General features: G+C 37.1%; 1 protein-coding gene across 1 annotated transcript; it reads left to right on the top strand.

The window, feature by feature from the left end:
* The first annotated feature begins 992 nt into the window (after positions 1–992).
* plrg1 (pleiotropic regulator 1) lies at positions 993–14681 on the top strand. Its single transcript, XM_079851560.1, has 15 exons — positions 993–1114; positions 1318–1424; positions 3701–3837; positions 3960–4013; positions 4141–4234; positions 6347–6437; positions 6782–6880; positions 7093–7185; positions 9402–9551; positions 9656–9757; positions 9853–9955; positions 10087–10195; positions 11123–11262; positions 13608–13801; positions 14058–14681. Exons 1-15 carry the CDS (start codon positions 1106–1108, stop codon positions 14115–14117), a joined length of 1542 nt encoding a protein of 513 aa, XP_079707686.1. The 5' UTR covers positions 993–1105; the 3' UTR covers positions 14118–14681.
* Positions 14682–14760: the final 79 nt, after the last annotated feature.

Genomic DNA, 14760 nt, shown 5'->3' with positions numbered 1-14760 from the left:
AAGATAAAAGTTCGTACGAAATAAAAAATAGAGTAACCAAGGATGACCAAACCTAACCGTATGTTACTGCATAAATGTGTACATTTCTTATAAATCCAGATTATTTAGAGGTAGTTCCATTTTATAAGCGGACTTTTGTGTCATTCTGACGTAACCTCTTGCTCTGCATTAATGTCACTGCAGTCATTTACATCTAACAGCAGGCAAGATATAGTAAATGAGATCTATGAAACATTGTACAGAATTAAAAATATGAACATGCAGGTAACATTTATGTGGATCCCAGCACACAGAGGGATTAAGGGAAATGAAGATGTGGATGCATTAGCAAAACAGGCTCTGATGCAGGAGGAGGTCTTGTGCGTTCCACTCAGTAAGTCTGAAGCTAAAGGAATAATCAAACGAAACATCATTAAGGAGTGGCAGAACAGTTGGGATACAGGAAACACAGGGCGACATCTCTATATATTACAGCAAGATGTGGGTACAGGAAGGATAGCCAGAAGAAACAATAAAGAGGAGAACATATTGACAAGGCTAAGGGTAGGACATACTAGGCTTAATAAAACTTTGCACTTAATAAATAAGCACCCTTCAGGAGTGTGTGAACACTGCCAAATAGAGGAGTCAGTCGAGCATGTAATTCTTCACTGTCAAAAATTCTCTCGAGAGCGGGAAGTGTTAAGGGAGGAAAGTAGAAAGCTTGAACAGGAAGAATTAAGTCTAAAAAATGTTTTTGATATTGAGGTAGGGAAGTTATTATGTTATTTGAGAGAAACTGGATTGATAAATAGAATTTAGGGGCAGGAAATATTATTAGTATTATTACTATTATTATTTTTATTTTTATTTATTTTGTCTCTTCAAGGGAAGGAAAACTCTGGCCCACACTCCAACATAGTAGGTGGCAGTAATGCACCATAATGCTGGTTGCCACCCGCCATTAAACGTAACAAAGAAGAACGTAACGCTCTACCGGAAGACAGTTTGTCGCGGCCGGAAGTATTGTGTTCATGTCCGGTTCAGGTTGTGATTGTTTGGTGTGTGGCGAAGTTTTTATATTTAAGTTTGAGCATCTTGTTCGTGTTTTGGGGAACCCACAAACATGACTGAGGTAAAGCGGTGAATTTGGTTAATTGGCGAGTGTTTCAGATTGGTAGTCAAGCTGCATAGTTTCGTGAATAGTTTGTGAATGAAAGCGGCGTGCAGTATTTCTGCACATGTTTGGTATTCTAGATATACAAATCTAATAGTAACGTATTTCTGTATGACTAAACCGATCATCTGATTTTGATATTCTGTGTTTTATTCCTATAGGACGTGCAGAAGCACTCGGTCCACACGCTAGTGTTTCGCTCTTTGAAAAGGACACATGATATGTTTGTGTCGGATCATGCTAAACCAATAGCGCTGGACGAACAGAGGTAACGTAACGTTAATACACAATAAATACACCATCCTGTTGTTCTCGGTTTTATTAACGTAGAACGGTAACCTGGAACGGTGGTGATACGATGTAGCCAGAGCCGTTGAAAAAGATAGTTACGACAGCCTTTGATCGCTCCGTATGCAGCTCTCAATTTTCCAAACAAATCTGAGCTGAATGGTTTTATTAAGCGGGACAGAGAGCAACAGCTAATATACATATATGTAACAATATAGTACATTTATAGTAACACTCTTTTGAGCCGTGGAGTGACACAATTAATATTTTTCTGTTTAATTTAGGATGGAAGGGGGATTGGGATTTTCATACTTTTAGATGCCACTGACCGCCATATATGATCACATTCATGCGAGGAACTCCCATCCTAAAATTTAAAAGGCAGCTATAAATTATGTAAAGACACTTTTTGTGCAAATATTATTTGGAAAATATTTAGTAGTACTTTTTTATTATCTATTTTTTTTTACCTTTTATATTATATGTAATTGTATCCATTTATTTATTCAATTTGACTTCAAGCAATGAATGTATATTCATTTATTTACATTAAATTTGTATTTTTATAATCATTCATATACGTATGCACAAGTGAATATAATTTTTTTCCTATTAATACCAGCCACTGCTCACTTTAACCCAAGAAAGAAGTTTGAGCAACGGTGCAAAATAATCAAGGCGGCCAATTGCACCCAACAAAACATTTTATTATATACAATATATCCTGGGAGAGGGTAGATAAGCCTTTCCTTTGATGGGCAGTCTTTATAGATACTCATTCAGGGCTTAATATAGGTGGTTTTGCTAAAAAAGTAGAATCATTTTCTCAAGCCATAAAGGAACATGTAATCTTTCCTTTATTTATGCATTCTTTTTATTAAATCACCACATTTGGAGATAGGCCTAAGTTTTTTTACTGGACAAGAATGGTATGAAAAATTGTACACTGAAAAGTAATTACTGCAGTAACTTAAGCTGTCAGACAAATGTAGTGGAGTAAAAACAAAAGTACAATATTTGCCTCTTGAGATGTGGTGGAGTAAAAGTATAAACTCACATTAAATGGAAATACTCAGGTAAAGTACCTCAGATTTGTACTTAAGTACAGTACTTGAGTAAATGCATTTCAATACATTCCACAACTGGAAGCAGAGCATGTCATATTCCCCAGACCGGGCCTTGAGTCGAGTCGAGCCTGTTGCTGCTGGAAAGATCGGAGAGTAGTAAAGAAAGATGAAACTGTGTTTGTTAGTTTATTTGTCATTTGCACACTGCATACAGGGCACACTGGGATTTGAAATGCTTATGACAATGCTTGGGTCACAGAAATAAGGATGTACAATACAAAAACATGCACATATAATGTACATGCATATTATACAGTCACACATAGTAAAGAATGGCATTCCATCCATTGAAATAAGGTGTACTAATACGATACGGTCTTCTAGTAAGTGTAGTTAATTTTAACAACAAATATAATCACAGAGGATAGTTTGTGTTTAAATTACTTTAATGACAAAAACTCTAATTAATTTGATGTAAATTAAACCAAACTGACATCTAGTTATGCTAGTTGCTCACGTTATGTAACTGGAATTCAAATCTAACTAGCTATTAACTGACGATAAACAACTAAAGCTAGCTACATAAAAATACCACTATTTATAGACTCATGACAGTTAAAATGTCAAATAATGAGTCATTTCATTAACTGAAATCAGTGGGGTTCAGTGCTGGAACTAATGTTTCCCCCACGACACGCATTTTCCAATTCCTATGGAACTCTATGGGAGTGTCGCAACTATTTTTTCAACGGCTCTTGATGTAACCATTGAACATTTATTTATTTATTTTTTTCTTCTTTTTTTTAAAGTTCAGGTAGTGTAGCATAACTTTCTGGGATAGTAACTTAATGACTGAAGTTTTACACTAACATTTCACAAGCTGTTTATTATAGAAGATTCTTTCTGCCATGGAAAAAAAAAAGTAATTGCGACTATACTTGAAATTGTAAAAAAAAGTCAGAATTTCAAGATATAAGCTCACAGTTGCAAATTGAGTTATAAACACAAATGCAAGTTATAAACTCGCAATTCAAAAAAGTCCGAATTGGGAGATGTAAACTTGCGGTTGTGAGGGGGGAAAAATAAAGAAATTTTATGATATTGAAAGTTGCGATTACTTTGTTTTTTCTTTTTCAATTATGGCGTAAACAATGCTAGTTAATATTACTTGTTCCTTAAATGTTTTTAGCTTCAAAATGAAGATGGCAGTGAAGATGAAAACTGAGTACAGACCTGTGTTAGACATGCCTGTGCTGAAAGAGGGCAGAGACAAAGGGCCACTCCATGCCTCTGACTCGTATGGCCATCCGGAATACCCACTGCCTGGTACGTCTCTTTCTTTTTGGCCTTTGTTGTTTATTTTAAGTGATTGAAGCTCTCAAAAGGTTTGTTAGTGAAATCAGCAACATCGATTCAATTTACTGTAATTTTTACTTTTATTAATGCAGATACTAGTCCAGATTACTTGGTGACAGGAACTCATCCATACCCATCTGCTCCAGGTAAGACTTGAGGTTTTCAATGTCCTTTCCTTTAAGCTTGAGAACCTAGATGCTGAACATTTTACACTGTATTTTCGTCCGAGGCCTATTCAAGGTTTTTTTTTTTTTTTTTTTCTAATGTTTTCAGGAGTGGCCCTCACTGCAGACACACAGATGCAGAAGATGCCCAGTGAAGCAGGTGTTCACTCCATGGCTTTGGCTCTTCCTCCTTCTCAAGCTAGGTACTAAGCTAAATGCCAATACTTCACACTACAATCTCTCATTTTCTTCTAAAGGCCCAGGTATACTTAAGGAGTTTACTCCTTTGACCTTGAGCGTGAATAGATGTGCTTGTTGTATGTGCACTTTCTAGTGCACCATTGTTTTCAAGTGCTCAACTCACTCACACATGCTAAAGTTTTGACCATTCAAGCTCTATAATCTGTGAAAGAGAACTGATTTTGCAATCGCATGCTGTCTGAAAGGTGGCTTTGCGTGCACACACTTCAGGTCTGAGCCGGGCAGCGAGAGTAGCGCATTGAGTGTTGCTTATTTGCGCTTCCATGGCTTGAACAAACACACATACACACAATTTCTCAAAATACCCATCTCCAGGGCCTAAAACAAACTTTTTGCTACACCTGCCAATTATCTATGCTTGTAATTTGTTTATTTGTTCTTAATTTATTACTGACTGTACACTTGCCTTTAATAATGTTTGAAATTTATTAGTTGGCTTGTAGTTTTTACTATGGTTTCAAAGAATTTAGTGTTTTCTTTAAGTAAAAAATAGAAAAGTGTTTTTTTGTTGTTGTTTTTTTTGCTGATCCGTGACTCAAAAATGTAATATGATCCTTGTGTTTTGTGATCCATTGCATTCCTATTAAAAATACCGGATCATGAGCTGCTCGTGCGTAAAAGAGCATGGTGCCGTTCTTCACTATGAAACAAGCAGTACATTAGGGTGGTCCTTATCAAGTCCAATTTTTTTTTTTTGCAAAATGTTAGTGTCTTAACCTTTTAAACTGTTCCTTTTAACTTCAAAATTAGAAATATGCAAAAATGTTGACAAAAAAAATGATATTTAGAGGTAGCTCAATCATGTGGAAGATTGCCTATGTTAAGCTGTGTGGTGTTATTGTGATATGCAAGTAATGTTAAAAGTTGCTGCAAATGAACTACATTTTATTGAACAGAGCAACACTGACATGACAACAATGACAACAATCTCAAAAAAGCACAAAGTTTTCAACAATCCCTCATTTCTGATGCTCAGCAGCCAGTGTTGACTTTTTGCAGTCTGAATAGATCCGTCGGTGATCTTCCACCACATGAAGGAGAAACTGCAATTGTTCTTCAGAGTGTGTGAGATAGCCATTGTATTCTTGAATCAGAGCCACTCCTCTCGCGGCGTGATCATTGACTACTTTCATTGCATGGTTGCCTGTGCCTCCTGATAATCTGTTTGATTCGGCCAAAGTTCCGGGTCAATTTCAAAGAACGTAATGTAATTTTTTAAACCAAAAAATGTGTTCTAAACCCAAACAATAACCAAGGTGATCATCAATAGAAATATGTATTGATTCCACCAGGAAAGGTAAATCTGCTAAACCGGGTCATGGATGGATTTTGGATTTAGTTTCTACAATAAGTAAACTGAGATATGTATCTAAAATACATATTTAGGAATATATGGTGCATTAGATGCTTTTATGGAGATTTTTTGGGAATTTTACTAGCCAGGTACAATACCAAATCAAATGATCTGTTTTTACGAAAATCATCAATCTCTGAAGTTTAAAGCTATTGAGCTACCAGTAATTATTATGTTACTGCCATAAAAATTGGCATGCTGTATTTTCTTACATAAAGGAACAATTTGAAGGGTTAAGAGCATGACAATTGGATATTTTAAAAATAAGGATCACCCTACAGTACATGTATTTTTAAATTGCAGCGTTTGTGATTTAACAATTGCACTTAGCAATATCATGATTTTGATTGTATTTTGGTTAATCATGGACCCCTACTCTTTAATCTTGATTAAAAATGTAAACAAGATGTTTCAGTTTCTATCCACAGCCTATCCACTAAACTGATAAAAGTGAATTTACATGTGGATAATTCAAGATACACAAAATCCCTTAAAGGGTGCTTTAGCGTTTGCACTGTAATTGTGATGGAATCGCATGGGTTTTTGAATATCTAGGAATGTGGTTTGTGTTTCAATTGCAAAACATTTTGGACCTTGTTCTACTCCTGTATTTAGTGCTGTTCACTTGTTTGATCATTTTGAGACAAATTAAAGTGTAAATTAGGTTTTTGAGATTTTTTTATTTTTCTTTGCTTTGTAGGCAGGAAGCCAGTCGAACTGCAGCCAGTGTGGCAGATATCCACAGACATGCAGGAGGTGCAGAGAGATCTCACCCCCCACAACACACACTGGTGAGCACCACCTTTCATATTTGTATTTTCAGTTTTCATTTAAAAGGTTTAATAATTTTGTGCTTTAATTAGTTTTGTCAGTTACTGAACATGATTTTAATAATAGATTTTAAAATCAGAAGCACCTTCCATCCACTCAATTCTCTTTGTTTCTTGAAAGCTTGTTTCCTTGATTCTAATGTCATTTCATGAATGAGATATGACTGACCTTATCCTATGTATTTTAGTAGGCTACCTAAACCTAAAAAATAATACCTAAAAATATATATTTTGTGTATCAGTATGTAGATTGTTGCACAGTTTTTCAAAGATGAAGCATCAGCTTTTCCTTTTTCCTGTTGCAGTCTCTTATGGAAGGAGGCACAAAGAGTTCTGGCCTGGTGCCAAGAAAGGCTCCTACCATGCCCAAACCTCAGTGGCATCCACCATGGAAACTGTACAGAGTAAGTGCTTTGTCTCCCTCCAGGATTTAATCAGCATTTTTGTTCATATCACGCCTGAGTACTCCTGAGAATAGAAAGTTTGTCTTTGTGCTTCATTTTATGTTGTATGTCTGTGGCTTCATTTTTAAGACCATTATTGCACTGGTCCAAAAGTGCAATTTACAATGATGGTGTTTCATTGGTAATGTTGTTCTTCTCTGGTTGTCTCTCAGGTCATCAGTGGCCATCTGGGCTGGGTGAGATCTATTGCAGTGGAGCCTGGAAACCAGTGGTTTGTGACTGGATCAGCAGACAGAACAATAAAGGTGATCTATGTGACTTCAGATTAGGGCTGCACGATTTTCTATATATATATATATATATATATATATATATATATATATATATATATACTAACTGTATATATTAGAGATGCACCGATACTAAATTTCTCCGCCGTTAGCCGATTATTCAGAATGATATCGGCTGATACCGATAGTTTGAGTTTACTTAAAGGGATGGTTCGGAGTAAAATCAACCTAGGGTCCTTTGCACCATGACCTTGAGCCAAACACCCCCCCCCCCCCCCCCCCCCAGAAGCCTTTTTCCCTTGGTTGAACATTATTAAAGTTAGAGCTTATTTAGAGAAATTTGCCGGATGACTTAGTGCAGGCACTAATGGATCCTATGATGTGTCTCGTAAATTACCCCACTAATAATGTCCAGAGTGGTACCAAACTTATACAGTAGTTCAAATAGGTTCTGTACTCATAAAACGAGGCATTGGAAAGTTTGTAAGTACATCAGTAGTTTATTTAAATAACACTTGCCTGACGGCTCATGCTACTGCTAACCTGGACGTCAACGTCACTTCAGTGGTTTGGGAAAAGCACGTAAAAGTCCTGGCAGAAAGCGATGCATAAGGATGTAGTGTAACGACGAATTATTATTTAATTCAGAAGTGTTAACTTAGTGTTAACTAATAATTGTTGCAAACTGGTACTACCAACAAAATATTAGTGCATTCTTGGAACTGGGCGTTGTTACAACAGATTGAGTGATTACATGAGTCATGATATGGATTTCGTTAAGTTGTATTGTATCTTTCAACATACCTTCTGATATTCATGCATTTTTTTTCTAGATATTTGTATTAAAGTGGAAGAAAAAAAGACACTCGCTCCATGCTGGTTCTTGAACTGAAGCGCTACTGCCTCAGTGACGGATCTGTCACGTCACATTTAAAGGAACACTCCACCGTTTTTTGAAATGGGGGTTATTCACCGTCTTTCCTACATTTAGATAGGTGGGCAAACGCATTTTTGTCTCAGTGCATGCATTGTTTTAGTTTGGAAGCGCCACCGCTAGCTTAGCTTAGCATAATGAAAGGAATCCTTTGTTGCCAGCTAGCATGAGTAAAAGTGCTAAAAAAAAAAAAAGAATTACTTCTTGTGGCCTGCGTATTCACAACGAGTACAAATAGCAATGCAGATTAAGACTAGGCGATTTCCTAGGCAGATATTGACTTGGGACAATATTGGGGTGAAGCACAGGCGAAGTACTGCTACTTGGGCGCAGAGATATCACACTCACCACCAGTTCGTGTTGACTCTCATCCTCACGTCCTCAGGCTGTTGAGCGATCGCAACCTCCTCCTCCTGTCGTTCTATTTCCAAAGCACGCAGCTCCTCTTCTGAAAACTCTGGTTCATAGAGGTATGGTTCTGGCTCTTGACTGTCTGAGAAGTCACCCCCCTCGTCTCTCACAAAATCTGCCATGTTCATCGCCATTCACTATGTCTACTGTAGGAAAAATAGCCGGCTGGTAATACTATTCACGCTGGTATGTTGACGGAAGTTGGGGGATTTCAGGTGTTGTGTGATATCTCTCCACCCAAGTAGCAGTGCTTCGCCTGTGCTTCCCCCAATATAGTCCCAAGTCAATATCAGCCTAGGAAATCGCCTAGTCTTAATCTGCATTGCTATTTGTACTCGTTGTGAATACGCAGGCCACAAGAAGTAATTCTTTTTTTTTTTTTTTTATCACTTTTACTCATGACATGCTAGCTGGCAACAAAGGATTCCATTCATTATGCTAAGCTATCAGCGGCGCTGCCAAACTAAAACAATGCATGCACTGAGACAAAAATGCGCTTGCCCACCTATCTAAATGTAGGAAAGACGGTGAATAAGCCCTATTTCAAAAAACGGTGGAGTGTTCCTTTAAGAGCACCCTGGCTTGAACTACGGGTAATTCATAGGGTCAAATAAAGCCTGCATTAACGTCGCTATTTTTTAACTGTTAAAGCGTTATTGTCTCGTTAACTTGCCCTAAATTCAACGAGATTTTCTTCCCACACATTATGAGTTGCAGTCTGACAGTTTGCTGTCGTGCAGTTTTCCGCACCCTTTTAATTGACAGGATATAATTGGCCCTGATCATTTGCTGTTTTTAAACAATCGGTCGATTATTGGCCGATACATTGTATCACTGTTTATTATGTATCACTGAATAGTGTTAAGCTTTTGTTCTGTAATGCCAGATCTGGGATCTTGCCAGCGGTAGGCTGAAGTTGTCTCTGACGGGTCACATCAGCACGGTGAGAGGCGTGGCCGTCAGCACACGCAGCCCTTACCTGTTCTCCTGCGGGGAGGACAAACAGGTTAAATGCTGGGATCTAGAGTATAACAAGGTACAAACTTTAAATACAAATACAAACAATGTGCATTCATTTTAAGCTTTACCTAAAAGATACCGACCGATATAGATACATTTTGAGTTTTGTGTTGTCCACAGGTAATAAGGCACTATCACGGTCATCTAAGTGCAGTCTACGGCCTTGACCTCCATCCTACCATTGACGTACTGGTGACCTGCAGTCGAGATGCCACAGCAAGAGTATGACACTTTTTTTTTTTTTTTTTTTTTTTTGTGTGATAACTGATCATGAACATGTTATGCAAAGTGGAATGTATGTTTTCTGTGTGTGGTAGGTTTGGGACATCAGGACCAAGGCAAATGTTCACACCCTTTCTGGACACACCAATACAGTGGCTACAGTCAAATGTCAAAGCGCCGAGCCACAGGTGATTACAGGTATGCATACATTTTATTTTTTTGACTCCGCCTTTTGAACAGACTTCTGCTGCTGGTGCATTTTTCAATGAAATACCATGTATTGTTCTAGGTTATGTTCATGTTTCATGTGCTTTATATCCCGTCTTTAGGAAGTCATGACACCACCATTAGACTCTGGGATTTGATCGCTGGCAAGACAAGAGCCACACTGACTAACCACAAAAAGTCTGTCAGAGCATTGGTGCTCCATCCCAGGCAGTATGTTGAACAGTAATTTTTTTAAGAAACATGACTAATATAAATTTAGTAAACCTGTAAACAGAATAAAGTAATAAATTAAGGCCCTATGAAATGCACTTTATTTTTTCTCATATTTTTTTAGCTTGCCATAATCTGCATTTTCATTCCATGTTCAAATTTGACTGGATTAGGTGTTTTTGGTTAAATTAAATTTATTCATTATTTATTTTTTAACATTAAATAAAAAAAACTAAATTTAGTTTATTTAAAAAATGATGTACAGCGCAAATTTCATTTATCAGATCATTGGCTTCAATTCAGAGCTTTACAGTATAATTTTGCAAATGTGCGTTACAGCAGTTTCACTGTATAAATCAGTTATTTTAGTATTGTTCATATAGTATAGTATGTATTCATATTTTGAGTTGGCTTTTATTTTTAAAAAAAAATCTGTTTTAAATTATGTAGTTTTGTGCTTTTTTCTTTTTTATTAGTTTTCTTTATATTTCTATAGGCCTTAATTTTTTACTTGTAATTTTAATGCTTCAACTTATCTCATTTACTTGTCAAAGCAACATAAATTTAAGTATTTCATCTAAAATGTAATAGTTTTAGTTAAAAATAACAACGGTGTCTAAGACCAAATCACAGCTGTGCTGATGTCAAAAAAGTCTGACATTTTCGTATACGTTTTTTGTATTCGTCATTCGGTGGCTCTGAATTGTCAAAATGCTTGCTATGGATGCGATAAACGCAGAAAATCGAACCGTTGCCATAATTTGTCGAATTTAATTCAGTTTGTGTTTTCCGTATCACAGAAAGCGTATGGCCCTAATCATATACATCAGTTACATATTGTTGGTTATCTCCCACACTGAAACAGATCCAGGGAACTGGAACTTAAAGTATTCTTGTCTTTTTAAAATCATATCCTCTCTTTAACAGGTACACCTTTGCCTCTGGCTCTCCAGATAACATTAAGCAGTGGAAGTTTCCTGATGGGAACTTCATCCAAAATCTTTCAGGACACAATGCCATTATCAACACACTGGCTGTCAATTCAGATGGTGTTCTGGTGTCAGGAGGTGAAATGCTCCTTCAAACGATTTATGTTGCAAAGCCAGTCATGCTAAAAAAATTATTAATTATTTAAACCATATTGAATTTTATCTACTACATTTGTTTCCCCTTTGTCTTGTCTGGGCTGCATTTAACTCCACTTTTAAACATATACTTGCAAACTTCCATAATCACTTCCCCTCAGGGGAATCCTGGCTGCCATTTTGAAGTGCGTTCAGCTTCATCAGGTGGATGAGGGAAGTTTATTTGGACAGACCCTCGACTCAATTTTGTCAGAGGGAGCGAGTCTACTGATATGTAGGTCTGTCACTTTTGTGAAAAAATCCTGTTCGATTTTTGAGACATAAGTGTTCATTGAATCGATTGTAAAATCGATTTTCCATTTCTAAAGACGTTTCCATTTTAAAAGCCAAATATGGGCAAATCCACGGACAACTAACAGGCATTAGGACGAACGTAACAAGGGCGCTGAGACGCACAAGTCAGCAATATTCCTGATGATTTATTGGCGTGAAGTTTTGTGCACAATGACAAACAGGAGTGCAACATTCTCCCAAAACAATCAGAATGGACTGCCATAAGGGGTGGTGTGGCGCAGTGGATAAGACACATGCCTTTGGTGTGAGAGACCCGGGTTCGAATCCACTGTGCGACACCAATGTGTCCCTGAGCAAGACACTTAACCCCTAGTTGCTCCAGAGGCGTGCGACCTCTGACATATATAGCAATTGTAAGTCGCTTTGGATAAAAGCGTCAGCTAAATGAATAAATGTAAATGTAAATGTAAATAACATCAGTGAGAAACATCACTGCCAGCTTCAACATGGCTGTGTTTACCTTTAGAGATGTCAAACAAAGGCGATTGTAGACCGTAGCCCGAATCTGTATCTGTGTGCATGAGACTGTCTGAATACCGGCAGAATTCACAGTTTTGTAGTAAAAAGAGACACATTGGGTCTCATTCATGAAACATTCGTAAATATGTGAGTAAATATGTGAGTGATTTACGCGTAAAGAGACCTTCCCGAAAACTCTTCTCCTGATTCACAAATACTTCGTAAACGTCAGATGTGATAGTGAAATGAGTGTGTGTGTGTGTTAATGAATTCCAATCAGTCGTAAATGGAACACGCGTGCACGCTCATTCTCAATTACCATAAATCCTGCCCATTAAATCCGACTGACAACTATATATGGGCATCATATTATGACACCAAACGATGGATTTCAACATGTCTTCTCAAAAGAGAAATTTCTCAGATGCAGAAATTGAAGTTTTATTATCAGAAGTTCATTCAAAACGCCACATTTTATTTTCAAGCGTACATAGTGGCGTATCAGGTCCTAAAAAAAAGGAAGCTTGGCAGCATATTACAGATGCAGTTAATGGAGTTTAATCTGTTAATCGAACAGTCCCAGAAGTGAAAAGAAAATGGTTCGACATGAAGCTTGACTGCAACACTTGTGACTTGTGGACTTGTGTTCCGTTTGCAGATGCTATTACTTCCCTCTCATAATAAAAGTAAAAAGAAAAAACGTATGTAATTACTATATATAATATTTTTTAAAAATGCTGTGTAAATATATGTACCCGATTAAGGTGAATTAAAATGCAGCCTTATTAATGAGCAAAACGTTCGGATGTTAAACGCACTACTTACGCGTGGCTGGGAGCAGGTGTAGATTTCTTTCGTACCAACTAACATTTGGAAAATACGAACATTTTAATGAATCCGAAAATTTACGGCAGAACCACTTTACACACGATTTACACAAAAATTCGTTCTGCTCGTGTTTCATGAATGAGACCCATTATGCAGAAGTATAATTTGCTGTTATGTGTGTGTGTCAGAGCCTGCAGTCGCTGTGTGACGCGCGTTCGCTGCGGGCGTATCGTGACGAGCTGGACGCGCTCAGAGAGAAGGCCATTAAAATCGATTCCCTATTTTCGTTTTCGAAACTTGCGTTGGTTGGTCCGATCGATTGTGCAATCGATTTTCGAACGTAAAGTGACAGCCCTACTGATATGTATCACTTTAGACAGATCCAATGCAACACGATTGTGACATCACACCCAATAAATTGGCAACCCCGGTCTCCACGGTGGGCTCCAGAGCAGATTCCAAGTGATCAAGGGCTTAGGGTGTTCCATTTAAACCCATTGCAAGGGTTCTGCCGGTTGTGGACTCTCGTGCAACTCAAGCAATGATGGTCATCCATGTGAAAGAGACGAAGGGTAGTTAGTGAGGGAAAGGCATAAAATGTGGACTTAAAAGCAGCCTTTTTTCACTTTTGTCCCTCAATTGTTGCATCTTGTTCTGATTATCCTTTCTATTGTTTTTCATATCAGCTGATAATGGAACTATTCACATGTGGGACTGGAGGACTGGCTACAACTTCCAGAGGATTCATGCAGCAGTGCAGCCCGGTTCTCTAGACAGCGAGTCAGGGATTTTTGCATGCGTGTTTGATCAGTCTGAAAGTCGGCTCATAACAGCAGAGGCTGACAAAACCATTAAGGTCTACAAAGAGGACGAAACAGCTGTAAGTTCCCAGTTCACTAGTAATACTTGTTTAAAACTAAGTATAATAATTAATTAAAATAACACATTGACTGTTAAATGTTTATGATGGAAAAAGGTTATAGTGAATTTAAATTCCTCGAAGAGTTCTCCAAACATTTAAATTCTTGATTGAAGAGAACTGCCTTGATGTGATTTTTGCAATTTTTCATTTTTCATTGATTGATATATATATATATATATATATATATATATATATATATAATTTTTTCTTTCAGACTGAAGAATCCCACCCAGTTAATTGGAAACCTGAGATCCTGAAGAGAAAAAGATTTTAGGGTTATTACTTTTTTTTTTTTTTTTTTTTTTTTTTTTTTTTTTTTATCCTTTTCATTTTGTTACATTTTAGCTGGCTGATTTCTATGGCAATGTCTGCTTAAGGCGTAAACAAACAACACTTTAAGTGAAGTCAGGAGACACTTGAGATCAGATGAGACATTTTGCTTTGCTCTACCTATCTAAATAACAATATGAATATTGCGGTTGGATACATGAGGAAAAGTTTCTTTCCTGTCTACTCCAAACACCATTTGCAGGTCTATGTGACGGTCTGCCCAGCTATTCATTCTGAACTTCAAGAAATCCTACAGAATGATAATGTTCTATTTCAGATCTGTGCATTGTTGCTGATCTCAATCAGAGACAAACAATACAAATGTCATTTTGTATATGTACTTGCTTTGCTTTTTTTTGTTTGTTTTTTTGGGTCAATTTACAGCGAATTCCTGGAAATAAAAAAAAAAAAGGAAAAATCCGATTCCATGTATCTCTCATGTCTGGAAAAATGTAGGCTATTTCCTGACGAAATATTTTGTAAAATAAAGAACCCTAGTTTAAAACCCATTGTTTTCATCCTATTGAACTGATCGTCATCATTTCATGAAAGGCATGAATTCAAGAACAAAAAGTTGAACCTCTAGT

Source organism: Squalius cephalus (genome assembly GCF_949319135.1).
Source record: "Squalius cephalus genome assembly, chromosome: 2".
NCBI lineage: Eukaryota > Metazoa > Chordata > Actinopteri > Cypriniformes > Leuciscidae > Squalius > Squalius cephalus.
The sequence above is the reverse complement of the archived record's forward strand: the minus strand, read 5'-3'. Positions and strand labels throughout refer to the sequence as shown.